This window comes from Solanum verrucosum, unplaced genomic scaffold (genome assembly GCF_900185275.1).
Source record: "Solanum verrucosum unplaced genomic scaffold, falcon-dt-bn FXZP01000049.1, whole genome shotgun sequence".
Lineage (NCBI taxonomy): Eukaryota > Viridiplantae > Streptophyta > Magnoliopsida > Solanales > Solanaceae > Solanum > Solanum verrucosum.
This window is the reverse complement of record NW_026020221.1, coordinates 2,114,017-2,128,721: the sequence shown is the minus strand read 5'-3', so window position 1 is coordinate 2,128,721 and position 14,705 is coordinate 2,114,017. Positions and strand designations below refer to the sequence as shown.

The window sequence follows — 14,705 nt, the reverse complement described above, 5'->3', positions numbered from 1 at the left end:
AGGAATGTAGGATACATGAAACAATCTTTATCAACCATCCAAACAAAGATAAATTTGATTGTTACTTTATGTGAGATATTGTTGGATTTATTTTTATTTTCTGAATTACTTTTTCAGTCTCACCAACCAAATGACCGATGTATACTTTATATAGACACAAAATTCGTTATATTCTAAGCACATAAGTCAGCTCTTTTTAAAACATGACTAAAATTTCCTCTCTCCTTAAATTGCTACTTTTCTTGATATTTGCTGGATGGCTATCTGTTTGGCTTCTCAAGCCCACACAACTATGGACTAAAACTTGGAAGCTTGCAGAAAAAAAGGCATCAGCCTCATTCTTAACCCAATCTGGTCAAGTTCTAATTTCCAAACTCAAATTAATTTATATGTTCATGTACTAGAAGTGTTAATTTAATGACATTTTTTTGTCTTTTGAGGTCTTTCAGGTCTTAATTTTGCGGTCTATACCTTTCCTGTTATTGCTATAGCTATAGTTGGTTTTGTTTACTTGGCACTGAAACAGAAGGAACCAATCAGCAGGTATGTATGCTGCTTCAATATAAACATAATAACAAGTAGAGTAGAGTGTATGCAAACCTTACCTCTGCGGAATTTGGTTGACAGGAAAGGACGGTCTTCACTATCTGTTCTCTCCAATCCAGTAGTTGTGAATAAGTACATAGGCATTCTGTCTGGTTTTGAAATCCTTGCTGTATGTCTATTCGTCATCTTTCTAGCATGGACATTCTATGTTCGCATCTCCAATGACTTCAAGAAGATGGTACCAATGAAATCATTCACTTTGTCTGTGTAAGTATATATATTCCTATATTCCATGCAAGATATGATATATATATATCATTTGGTAATACTTTCAAACGCGTTTGTTTACAGATGGCAATACAGAGTATTTAGAGTGGCAACTAGGAGTGGTTTATTAGCAGAAACTTGCTTAGCTCTTCTTCTTCTTCCCATCTTGAGGGGAATGTCAGTATTTCGAATACTTGGCATCCAATTTGAAGCTTCGGTGAGATATCACATATGGCTTGGGACAGCAATGATATTATTTGGTACATTACATGGTGGAGGTACTTTACTAATATGGGGTATCAAACATCACCTTGGAGATGAGGTAACCTTATGTGATCATTTTGACCATTACTTCCTTTTTCAATTTAGTTCGAACATATGTGTCTATGCTTTGCTACTTACTATCTAAGTCTTTGTTTTATATGGAGAAAAAAAATAGATGTGGAGATGGCAAAAGACAGGGCGTATTTACCTTGCGGGGGAGATCACTCTTCTTACAGGATTGGTCATCTGGATCACATCACTCCCACAGATAAGAAGGAAACGATTCGAGATCTTCTATTACACACATCACTTGTATATAGTTTTCTTGGTTTTTTTCCTGTTTCATACTGGAGATCGCCACTTCTACATGGTTTTGCCTGGTTTTTTTTTGTTTTGCCTTGACAAGATACTCCGAATGATTCAGTCAAGGCCAGAAACGTATATTCTTTCTGCTCGAATCTTTCCTTCCAAAGCCATTGAGTTGACTCTACCAAAAGATCCAAGTACAATATCAGTAATCTCTTTCCAATTTTAAAAAGCTACTGATATGCTTTCGTGGTCCTAAATAATCACGTACTTAACACACTATTTCAGGGTTGACATATGCACCAACAAGCGTGATTTTTATCAAGATTCCAAGGATTTCGAATTTTCAATGGCATCCTTTTAGCATAACTTCTAGCTCGAAAGTAGATAAACACACCATCTCTATTTTGATCAAAGCTGAGGGAAGGTGGACAAGCACTCTCTGTAATATGCTACATTCAAAGCCTGATTCAGAAGCTGGTGAAATGAGGTTCTTTCAAGTAGCAACAGAAGGCCCTTATGGACCTTCATCAATGGACTTTCTGAGGTAACAAAATGATGTTCTTCCACGTTTGTAAATCAAGTTTTCATCTTTTCCCATATATAATTACTTGTTGAATCTTCCGCAGATACGATAGTCTACTTCTAGTTGCGGGTGGAATTGGGGTTACACCATTTTTGAGCATTCTGCAAGAAATTGCCTCTACAAGAAGTAGCAAAAATGTATTACCTATAAAAATACAGCTTGTCTACACTACAAAAGACTCCCAAGGCATCTGCTTGTTAGATCCAGTTCTACCATATGTTTTCGATGCAGAACAACATTATCTACAACTGAAAGTGTTTGTGACACGTGAACACCAATCCAACAGATCGCTGCGAGAAGTGCTAAACGAGGTCCCAAAAATACAGAACATTCATTTCACCAACAATCGTCCCGGTCATGCAATATATGGACTTGAGAACTTACAATGGATGTCCGTCCTGATTTTGGTGGTGTCTGTTGTTTTCCTAGCATTCCTTATCATCTCCAACCATGTTTTTATCAAGCCTGATAAAAAGTCATCTGAACAGAAAACTGCTACTTCAGTAGTGGACATTCTTCTCATATGCTCGTTTGCATTAGCGTTAATATCCGGCACCTTGGTGGCTACCATATGGAGATGGAAGAGGCTAAGAGAAGAAATTCCATCATTTTCTGAAAAAGAAAGTAAAGCAATGACTCCAACAGGAGCAAACAGAGTTTTCGATCAACACGAAATCCATTATGGAGCAAGACCAAACTTTAAAGGTATGTACAAAATACATCTTGCTTTGAACAATTTAACTTCCAAACTATTGGCCTTCTAACATGTTGAAAATTTACAGATATCTTTTCCCAACTTGCTAATGAATCCAAAGGATCCAATATTGGCGTCTTCGTTTGTGGGCCTGAGACATTGAAAGAATCGGTAGCAACAACTTGTCAGCTAATCTCTAACGGTTTTCAAAGTGGAGGACAAGATCATAAACCATTTTTCAGCTTTCATTCGTTAAATTTCAGTCTCTAATACTCTTTGTGAACATCCGTCGAGCACATTCTCTACAAATCAACTTAATAAAAATCCGAGTATTACGAAAAGGATTCAATACAAACCTGTTATGAATGTCACCATATATATGATAGTAAAATACTATATTATAAAGTTTGATTAAAAAAAAAAGAATTAGAAGTCTGTCAGAAAGCCAAGAGACCACCCCAGAGACCCTCGAGAGGCCTGAGAACGATCATCTACTGCGCAAGTAAGCCCAAGGACCACACCAAAGCTGTTAGTCACGCTCTAGTCTCATGGCCAAATTTCATCCACCAAACTTGGTTTCCTGTCTCCTTAGAAATCAAGGATACAATGGTACGAGCCTATAGAACAGATCCTGTTCAAGTAAGGTCGTGCCCAACTATTGCGGTTGGAAGATTTTTCAATGGTTCATTTCTGAGTTCAACTAGCGATGTGGTAGAGCGGGCCGGAACTTCATTCGCTTATAACAGACAGTGTCATTAACTCGCAAAATCAATGAGATCTGCTCAGATTTTCTCGTCAGCTAATCAATTAACTGAATAGAAAAAACAAGATTACTTTGTCGTTCTTGGTTTTTATGAAACACAATCGATTGCTGTACATGGAAGTCAATCTTTAAATAGAAATCAACCCAAAAATAGGCATTACACAGTTTTGTTTTACTTAACCATTTCAAAGGTTGACTATCAAACCAAAATCCTCCAGTTAGACATATATCATTATGAAATTCAAGTCATGGATTCATCCAGGGTCTCAACATGCAATGGTGAAAAGAGTAAATATGAGTATCCAGATTGGCAGTAAGTTAGCCCACTTTAGCCCTTCACCGTTATTCCACCGAGGTGAATCTTAATGCGTATAGACGTTTGCTAATTGCCATGGATGTTGACCCTTTAAGGTAGCGCAAAGACATAGCAGTTTGATATCTTGAGTAATTGCATATCCATAACTATTTACAACTAATGCTAAGTTTAAAGTTCAAAAGCATGTAAGAACAATACAAAGAACAAACCTTTAAACAATAATTTCAAGGGATGAAAGAGATTCAACAATAAAGGAAACAAAAGTATAATATCTACACAGCCGAAAGTGGTTCTGATTCCTCAGTTGACCAGTCGCTTCTATCTCTCGTGTTGTTTTCACTAGGTGCTAATTCAACGATCAACTCATTTGGCGTTGCATCCACATTCTCACCAAGCAATACAGCAACAACCTCCCCCATAGTAGGTCGACGGAGAGGATCAGGGTGACAACATGTAAGTCCTAGTTTCAACATAGCTTCCATTTCTTCCTCTGAACACTGCCCCTTAATCCTTTTATCTGCTGCCTCACATAATCGCCCTTCCCTGTACTTTTGTCTAACCCAATCAATCAACACTTCCTCTTCCTCCAACACATTCCCAAAGTCAATCGGCCTTCGCCCACATGCCACCTCCAAAACCACCACCCCAAAACTATAAACATCACTAGCAGCAGTTGGGTTAGCCCTTGTCACCACTTCAGGTGCCAAGTACCCTAAAGTACCTACTACCCTAGTAGTATTAGGGACACCACCATGAGTATACAACTTAGCTAGGCCAAAATCACCCAATCTCCCTCTCATTTCACTATCTAACAAAACATTGCTAGATTTAATATCCCTATGTACAACAACTTGTTCCCAACCATGATGCAAATAGTTCAACCCCTCTGCAACATCAGCTAGGACCCTCCTCCGGTCTACCCAATTCATAACCTTCTCCGGCTTATCGAATATCCATTTATTCAAACTCCCATTAGGCATGTAATCATACACAATCATAAGTTCATTCCCCTTCCTACACCACCCTCTCATTTGTACTAAATTCTTATGTTGAAGCCTTCCAATAGTAGATATCTCAGCCATGAATTCCCTAATTCCTTGTCTTGAGTCATGGTTCACACATTTCACTGCCACTTCTGTGTTATTAGCAAATGTTCCCTTGTATACTTTACCGAAACCACCAGCCCCAAGTAGCTCATCTTTAGAAAACCCTTTTGTAGCTTGGCTAAGTTCTTCATATGAAAATCTATGAGGCCAGTACTCAAGTTCCCAATCTTCAATTACATCATCTTCTTCCTTCTTACGCCACCAAAACCAATAAAATACACATAAACAACCCACCACAGCAACCGCAGAACCAATAACAATCCCAGCAATAGCACCGGGAGATAGCGAAGACCCGGAATTTTCCAGCTGAAAAACCGGCAAATTCGTAGTATTAATATCCCTTGCAACTCCAGAATCACTGAAACTCCAAGCTAGAAGTCTTTGCGCCTCAACCCATTGAGTCTTGGAAGCAGAGAACCCCATATACATCTGGGCAGACGTGTAATTCGCAATTATGGGGTTTCTATAACTCAACAAAGTCCTAACAGGCCGTGACATACCAGCCGGAGCTATAGTAACATTAATCTCGAATTCAGGTCCATTAAACTCGATCCAAGCATGTATATTTTGCCCAGACCGCAAATTTAAAGGCACAAAAGAATCACTATCATTACCAGAAGAACTATAATACCCAGCCGTTTGGGTAACAATAGATTCAATGCTGTTAAGATCAATCCCGATATGATTTCTATCTGGGTCATTGAATTCCGGGTTACGACCCGTATCAAACTCGACGGCGAGAAGTGGGGCCACCGTGTGTACGGTGGCGTTAGAGAAAAGTCCAAAGTATTGACTGGAGAGGGCATTAGGTGGGGAAGTTGAAGCAGAGAGAACAAAAGCAATTCCGAATCCGGGACTAGAGGAATCATCAGGAAGTACAGAGAAGATGAACTGAGTAGAGAAAGAGGAAGAAATTGAAGTGGAATTTGAAGCGGATTTTATAGGAATTTGAGATGGGTAAAAAGCTCGGCCAAGGGAAAATTGGTTGGAGTCATTTGTGAGGCGGATAACTGGTGGCTCAAGGCGGGCATCCTCGATGAAGTTGAGGGCAGGGGTGGTGTTAGCAGTAAAGGAGTTGAAGAGAAATTCGACGGCGGAAATGGATGGGAAGATTGTAAGGTTGATGAGAATGAAGAACAGTGATAATGGTGGCATATTGTTGGGGTTTGCATGAAGAAGAAGAAGAGAATTTTGTGAAGGAAACTGGGAATTTATGTGTTAATTACATGGTACTTTGAAGGGAATTAGAGATGAGTGCTGTTTCTCTGAAAATGATGAAGATGACTAAGTTCTGATCATCCTTTGACTAATTATTTTGATTCCTACTTTGTCTTTAAACGGATTAAAAAAGGTAAAACATACGTATATAAATTAAAGGAAATTTTACAGAAAGCAAATGATCTTTTTCAAATTATAAAAAATCTCTTCAATTTGGTAGAATTTTGATAAATCTTAAAATGTTTAGATATATCGTGTTTTAATTTTGGATACATTGGTCAACATCGTGTATAATGATATATTAAGTCTAAATACATCGCATATAGTGATGTATTTGATCGTTACATCGCATATAGTGATGTATCCAATGAATACATCGCGTAATGTGATATTCGACTAAAGTGATGTATCCTAAAATAGGAGAGAGTAATTTTTTTTTTTAATTTTTCCAAATAGTAGATTTTTTTAAAGAATATAATATAATAAATTGTGTATTTAGATAATTTTTCATAAATTAAAATAAAAAGAGTAATTATTAAAAATCCCCCAATCATTTAAATTTACGTGAACAAAAACATAACATTGCATACAAGAAGTTTGTACCAGTAATAAACTTCATATTCATTTTGTTATAGTTGGATTAATCCTTGTCTAAAATTATGTATTGTTTGTATGACTTGCTATATAAAGTATCTAAAGATGAAAATATCTTTATATAATTAAGAGGATTCTTACCTAACAATTCATGTAAAGTAATTTAAAGGGATAAGGATCTGAAAAATATTTCAATTTTGGCCGAAATTATTATTACGATACTAAACTTTGAAAATGACCTTTTACCCATGTACTATTTAATAGTACCTTTTACGCCATGTACTATTTAATAATGTATTTTAAAGGTATATATGTGCCTACGTGGATATCATAAATATTACATCATTTTAAATAATAATATGTCCACGTGGACACATATATACCTTTAAAATACACTATTAAATAGTGCAGGGGTAAAAGGTCCTCCATAAAGTTTGATATCGTAACAACAATTTCGGCCAAAGTTGAAATATTTTTCAAACCCTTTTCCCTTATTTAAAGCATAACAACCCACATTACTGCTCATCGAGCCATCGTATAGTAATCGCTATATTATTATTATTTGTTACACAAATAATTCATATTTTATAATATCCCGCAAAATTATATTATAAATCACTCCTAATAATCCAAATGTCCAATGAAAGAGCAGTTTGCTGTCGTGTGTAAATATGCGCACCTATATTGATGGCATAACCTAAGATTGAAAACACATTCACTGGTCAATAGTGGCCATATATATTATAAGAATATTGTTGGTAGATACATATTCGCATTTGATATTCATATTAGATAATTTATTTTATCTTGTTCATTAAAAAATTAAAGCAGGAATATATGCCACTTAGTTTGATTATAAATGCACAAACTAAAGCAATCTGAATTTCGAGAGCTTCAAAGTATTTCTTTTATTTCTATTAAAAAAGATATCAAAAGTGGAATTGTTCAATTCTTCTAGTGTATATATGCTGCGAAGTCTTAAATATCAATTAATGAAAGACCACATTAGTCAAGCATATGGGCTATATATAGCATAACGTTTTTCTTGTTTGATAGCATAGAGAACATATTTTTTAAAATGTCAGCCTTGAAAGTTTGACATTTTCAAAGTTGAAGTCTTCTTTCACGAATTGGTTTTGATGCTTTTGTATTTTGACTAGATGCGGAATCTAGATTTTTATTAAGAAATTTTAATATTAATTTTAATATAGTATATACAATGATATTTTCGATGAAAAGAATTTGAATGTATTCATATTTAATCAACCACCACGAATCAGTAACCAAAACAGGTCATTTGTCACCTACAGTTTGGTCAAAACAACTCTCTTAATCCTTAAAATTTTCTTTTATTAATGAGAACACAATTTTTTATATTCTTACTTAATTTACACGCATATAACTAATAGTATAAAAGTCCTTTTAGTTATAACCACATACATCTGTTTCACGACTTACTAGACAAATGTCCTGTTTTGATTACTTGAAATAATATTATAATACGAAAATATATACTTATATGTCACGAAAAAAGGATTTTCGTTATGAGGGACATAAGTGTTGATGACACTTTAATTTTCAAGTCCAACGAAGGCTAGCCCCAATCCTTATTTTGAAATGCTCTATATAGAGACAAAAAAACAACAACAATGAGACAGAACAACCTATCAAAAAGAAGCAAATGCCATGATCCATGTCTTACCCATCCAAAGAGAATAATATACTTTTAATATTAAGCTATTATATTCGTTACAACTAAGTAATGTACATGAACATCAAGTGTGCAAATTCCTAGAATTTGGCAATTTCCAATAATCACTGTGAAAGATAAAGTGTATCTGTGAACATCATGGTCATTCCATTTTTGCAGTAGTATTACAGTCCACTAATGCAGGAACTAGCTTGGCCGATTTGAATAAAAGGACAACGTAACATGGGTTGCCTCATCAAATATTCAAACCTTCTTTAATTTTTCTAATGGAAAAGGTCTAATAAGTGGGGATTGAAATATTCGTCATTTTGGTCCCCAATATTGCCATATTGGACTCTGACCTTATGAAAATTGGTACTGACTAGGGGTTGTAAAATTTGCATATGAAAAGATGACTCCGAATGGGTTAATGACTCGTTCATTTATTATCTAATTCAAACCATTTAAAATTTGGATAGAGATATAACTCAAATCGACCTTAGAAAATTTTAAAATATTTTTGTCAAAAGAAAGTGTTTGATTAACGATAACAATAACATATCTAATAGAATTTCAAAATTGTTACTGAAAGATCATCGGCTCGTTGAACTCATTATTAGCCTATTTTTCCCCAAATATTTCAGCCCAATAAATGACCCTCTCATTTCATAGAGACTTTGGTCAGAGATTTGACAAGTCTAAGGTTTATTTTGCATTGTAAATTTCCAAGCAATAAGGTATGAAGGGATTAGTGTCTCTGTCCAATGTGAAATGACCCAAACTATCTCTCTTCCTTTTATTTTGGAGCTTACTGCTAATTAGTGAATCTATTTGGGTGCACTCAAAATAATACGTTAAAGTTTTTTCCACAATTGCACCTTTGTAAAATTTACTAACCTTATCATAATACGGTGTAGTAGATGGGATTGACACGGGTGGAGTCAGAAATTTCAATAAGGGGTTCAAAATTTATAGAAATAGATACAAGAAGTAGTCGAAGGGGGTTCGACATCTACTCTATATACATAAAAAATTATTTTAACCATGTATAAATAGTACAATTTTCCACCGAAGGGGGTTCGGATGAACCCCTTATACTATGGTTGCTCCGCCCTTGGGGATTGCTTCTTTTTTAATTAGAGGTTTTGAATTTGAGCTTTGAATATGAAAAAGTTCTTGGTAAAAAGCATTTTCCCTCGAATGAGGCTTATGCAATTCGAATCTGGATTAGTCGAACTTTACGGTGGATACTGGACAACAGATGAGAAACAAAAAAAAAATAGTACTAATTTTTTAACCTGTATATACATTTTTAACAGCGCACTTAGATATTAATTCCTTAAGCTTGCTCTGATTAGTGGTCCCAATATGATATATAAAGAAATATAGCAAGAAATGGAGAGGAGCATCACATCATTTTCATATGTCAAAAATAAATTATTCTTTCCTTCAAGAATTGGGAAAAGAACTTGACGGTTAATTCAAAGGATCAAAATCCACCACCATCATCGACAAATATCATTTTGTCAATTTTAAAAACTCAAAAAGCAAAAGCTTCAATATTTAATTCGTTTCACTTCATTTTGTTGAGTAAAGACAATGAAAACAGCATCTAAAAACTCCAACTTCTTCATAGTGATAATGCACGCAATGAAAAAGAAACATGTTCTTTGTTTTAGGAAAGTAGAATAAACATATACCTTAACTCTGAGTTAAAAGTTCAATTTCCACTAAAGGCATTTTTGGGAACTTCTCTTCACATTTCTGATTTCACAAACTCGCATTGTGGAGCCTATTTCTTAGGGTGGTCAACAAAAAAAAAAATCATTTCCAAGAGTTGGAATTGGAGATTTCTAATTTAGAATAGAGAGATTGTTGGGTTCTGAAGGGTGATTAGCGCGTCATGCGGAAGCTTACAATTTGCAAATCATATAGCTGATAAATCAGCTAACAAAAAAATTTATACTAAAAATCAAAATATTATTATATCAAAACTAATATAAAGAAAAACATTGAAACTTTAGAGAGAATAAATCTCCCCATAAACAAGACTCTTAAACGACTACATGGTGGATGTTATAGTGTTATGCTATGAGAATAGGGATCTTCAATTTATAGATCTCCAAACATTTCCTCTAAGGAAAGAATAAACCAAATATAAGAAAATTATATTTTCCTTTCAGAAAAAGTTCAAACATTTATGGTAATACTTTGACTTTTCTTTAAGGAAAAAAATAAACTTCAAATAATGTAAGAAAATCAGGGCAAAACCCTAAAAGAGATCACAATTATCCCATCACAATTGATATTGAATTATTTTTTTTCACATAATGGAGCCTCCATGTTTTTTTATGAAAGTAACGTACACAATTTGTGGGCATCTAAGATTTGAAATTTGATTTGCAATGGAAAGTAGGGGAAAAAGAATTACCTGTACTTCTTGCGTGTGTAAAAGTGCAAAGCGAATAAATTATATGCAAGCACAATTTTGGGGAAAGGTGTGTCTTTTATTTTTGTCAAAAAAAATATATTCCATGATATATACCCCTTCAAATTTGTATTACATTATAAGTGTTTTATATTTATAAAGAAAAATAAAGCACAAGGTCAAAAACAATAAATTTAAAAAGATTAAAAGGTGTACAAATATTCCAAGGAACCCTCCCCTCTTGTTCATATTTCTAGTACATTCTTTATAGAAGAGAAATAAAGTATATGCCTAAAACAAATAAGAAAGAACTTTATAAAAAAAAAGGTGAAAGGGTTTATACACCTTTGTCTGTTTATTTATTGCCAAATGCCTAAAATATGTGATGATATACTTTCAAGCACATATTAATATAATTATATTCCAACATAACGCTATCAAATAAATTACACTTAAGAAGAAAAGAAATTTATACAAATATATTGAAGTTATATGTATATATACTTTTTAGAGTCTAAGAATTTTACCATTCTAAAAGAATTTGATAAAACTTTTTACGATAAAATTTCATTTTGTACAAAAAATTAAAGAGTTATGATTTACAACATATCTTGATGAGATGAAAATTGAATTAAATAATAATGAATAACTAAAAACATTCTAGAAGTGCTTTAAATCATCAAACTTATTATTCATATGGAGTATATATTTTTTTTCATTCAAAAGTTTATAAAAAGTAAATTTATCATCTTCGTCTAATTTATGACTTCTTCACCAATATTTTTGCCTTCCTCTCTTTGATGCACTTCCAACAAAAGTGTATCAATTATTTTTCTTTTATTCAATTCAATCTTTCGACTTTGTCGTAAGTATCCCTAATTATTGGCTATAGCATATGTTTTTTGAGTCGGTCTAAACAAACGGCTTATTTTTTTATAAAAAAAATCTTGAAGAAATAAAAAGATAAGCAAAGGGGAACTCCTATCCAAAAGAAAATAGAGAAAAACACAAAAGATGATGTTTGAGACTGGACAAAAGATTTTATCTCTTAGGGGTTGTTTGGTAGGAGGTATTAGGAGAAATAATTCATATATTATCAATGGTATTATTTAGTATTATGTTTGGTAGAATTTTTGGGCCTAAGTATACACCCTACATGGTATTATAGGAGATTAGGAGGTATTACTACTACCTTCCATGTGATGGTATTAGTAATACATTGGATTTAATACCATGGGATTATCTATGTAAAGACAAAAAAATGTTGTTTGTTAATAAATAAATACAATACATATCAATACAATATTTAAAATGTGAGTGGTTTAACATTTACTAATTGAAAAGGCAAATATATCACCACATGACGTTTGTGATCTTAATTGAATATTTTATTGTTGGTTTATATGTGGTTTCTAATTGTTTGTATTTTGAACAATTTATAAATTGCATACATATTAAATATACACCTTGCAATTTTTATATGTAAATATAGATGATTTATTCGATTTTACTATTTTTATCGTCTTTTCGATTTTAAAGTAGATGGTCTATCTATTTTAAATTGAAAATTAATGTTTTTAAGTGATTAATTTATTGAGATAACAATTGTTTACCCTCAAATAATTCAAGTGAGAAAATAGCAAATATGACAACAAAATTGTTCTTCTCCTAGCTAGTTAGAAGGCCATAAAAATATAATATTGTCCGGCAATTATCTACCTTGACCGATTACATAAAATAAAAAATCTCATAATAATGCAAGGGTATAATTGAAAAGAAGCTTTTTGTAGAATTTTAATCCAAACACAAGATGAGGTTAGAGGCAATGAACCAAACACTTGATAAAAAAAATACACCCTACACTACGAATCCCTGCATTATTAATCCTTACTTTACTAATCCCTGTATTATTTATTTTTCTACCTAACGACCCCTTAGTGATTTATTAAAAGCACTATATAATTGTGTAGGTTTTTTTTATTATTATTATTATATATATATATATATATATATAGGCTGTTTTTCCTATATATATATGTGTAATTGAATAATTGATGCTACATTGCTACTATTTATTAAAAACACTATATATATATTTATCTTTTTTTTAAAAAAATTAACAGTTACATTAATTCTAATTTCTATTTTTTCATATGACATATGAATCAATTTTTAAACTATTATAATCCTTTTCAACAAATTTTTAGTTCTAAGTTTTCATTTTTCACATGACACGTTTAAGTTTATAAGATTAAATGACATTTTAATACATTTCATATATTTTTAATTTATAATTATAAGATTCAAAAGTCATATTTAATTTCTTGAACTCTATGTTATGAACAAATAAATTGTAATGATGAAAAAAAATTTCTCAAGGAAATAGTTCAATAATTTAAGGGCAAAAAATATAAAATTTCATTAGTTTAGGATTTAATTATGTCTTTTTGATATGTTTTTTAAATTATCATTCATGCCAGATTTTGGTTCTCATATATATGTATTTGTCGTGTCTCGATGCATGCCTCAGATATATGTGGTTAAAATTATGTGTAATATGTTTCAGATACATTATATTCAAGTGTGATTCATATGTAGGGGTGTTCACGGGTCGGTTTGGATCGGTTATTGGTTAAAACCAAAATCAAACCAACTTAATCAGTTTTAAAATTATCAAAACCAAACCAAACCAAATAATATATACATTTATTGGTTTGGTGGTTATCGGTTTCGATTTGGTTTGGTTCGGTTATTCGGTTATTAACCATACACAAAAATAAAAGAAACAATTCATTCAAAATGTGAAAAAAGTGACAACAATCCATTCAAAACGAAAAAATAGTTAGAATGACTTAAATTACTGAACTTTCGATCACTAAATTACTATCAATAAAACTTTAAAATTCACTATATTGGCCTAGAAGGAAGAGACAATAACATTTTCAGTCCCACAAAGAATTGTCATAGACACTCATATACATGAAATCAATAAGATAAATATTTTCAACTTGGGCATTTTTGCTTTCAATAAGTAAATTATAAAGAAATTTTAATGAAAATATATGTAAGATCTTTTAAGTGTTTATAAAAACAATATATTAAGTATGTATATTAATAAAATATATGTATATAGCATTGGTTCGGTTATTTCTTCGGTTTTTTCGAATAACACCATAACCAAACCAAATACTATCGGTTTTCAAAAATCTAAAACCAAACCAAACCCAAATAAAATCGGTTTTATTTTATCGGTTTGGTTCGATTTTTCGGTTTGAATTGGTTTTTATCCAAACCGTGAACACCCTTATTCATATGGTATTGGGATACACTAGAACTCTCATTCACCTTTCTCCACATATATCTACATTTCAGAATGTACCATGCATCCCAAATAGATGTATCTAGTGTGATTCGCATGTGTATGAGATACATTTAGTCTCTCTCACCTCTTTCCTTATGTATCTGATAGCAAAAACAAAACACATATATATGCATATCTTACTTGAAATATGATATGAAATTATTATTAATAAGATTTATAATTATTTTAAATAATAACGAGAGTTAATAAATACGATAGGAAATTAGATGGTGTTTCCATAATTTAAAGGATAGTTTCTTATTTAGAATACCGATAGTTGATACATAATTGATATGGAGAACATTAGAGAAAAAAATCATAAATAGAAAAGAGATTAAACTTAATAACAGTTTGTCTAATTATGCTTTATAATTTTTTTTTTTATTTTTTTTTGCGATAGGTATTTTCGTTTGTATATGTCGTTTATCAATATACAAGATAAATATATACCAATTATGTACTTGTATATTTAAAAATTTTCAAAACTTATACAAATTAAATGTATCAATAAATCATATACAAATAGCTAGAATAAGCATCTGAATTTATACACATAGTTATGTTGA

The 14,705-nt window shown here is 32.2% G+C and overlaps 3 protein-coding genes and 1 non-coding gene across 4 annotated transcripts in view; 2 read left to right on the top strand and 2 right to left on the bottom strand.

The window, feature by feature from the left end:
• LOC125831393 (FKBP12-interacting protein of 37 kDa) overlaps window positions 1-14,705 on the top strand; it is a 231,172-nt gene that overhangs the window by 205,318 nt on the left and 11,149 nt on the right. The gene's annotated exons all lie outside the window — the stretch shown is intronic.
• Window positions 125-2,987, top strand: LOC125831384 (ferric reduction oxidase 8, mitochondrial). The gene is made up of 8 exons (XM_049510585.1): window positions 125-354; window positions 450-543; window positions 628-813; window positions 898-1,135; window positions 1,253-1,580; window positions 1,672-1,930; window positions 2,013-2,674; window positions 2,752-2,987. The coding sequence occupies exons 1-8, from the start codon at window positions 204-206 to the stop codon at window positions 2,931-2,933; spliced, it is 2,100 nt and encodes a 699-aa protein (XP_049366542.1). The 5' UTR covers window positions 125-203; the 3' UTR covers window positions 2,934-2,987.
• On the bottom strand, window positions 3,095-3,312 carry LOC125831798 (small nucleolar RNA U3). The gene has a single exon (XR_007443206.1). It is a non-coding gene; the product is annotated as a small nucleolar RNA U3 (small nucleolar RNA).
• On the bottom strand, window positions 3,865-6,162 carry LOC125831385 (L-type lectin-domain containing receptor kinase S.1). Its single transcript, XM_049510586.1, has one exon. It carries the CDS (start codon window positions 6,001-6,003, stop codon window positions 4,015-4,017), a length of 1,989 nt encoding a protein of 662 aa, XP_049366543.1. The 5' UTR covers window positions 6,004-6,162; the 3' UTR covers window positions 3,865-4,014.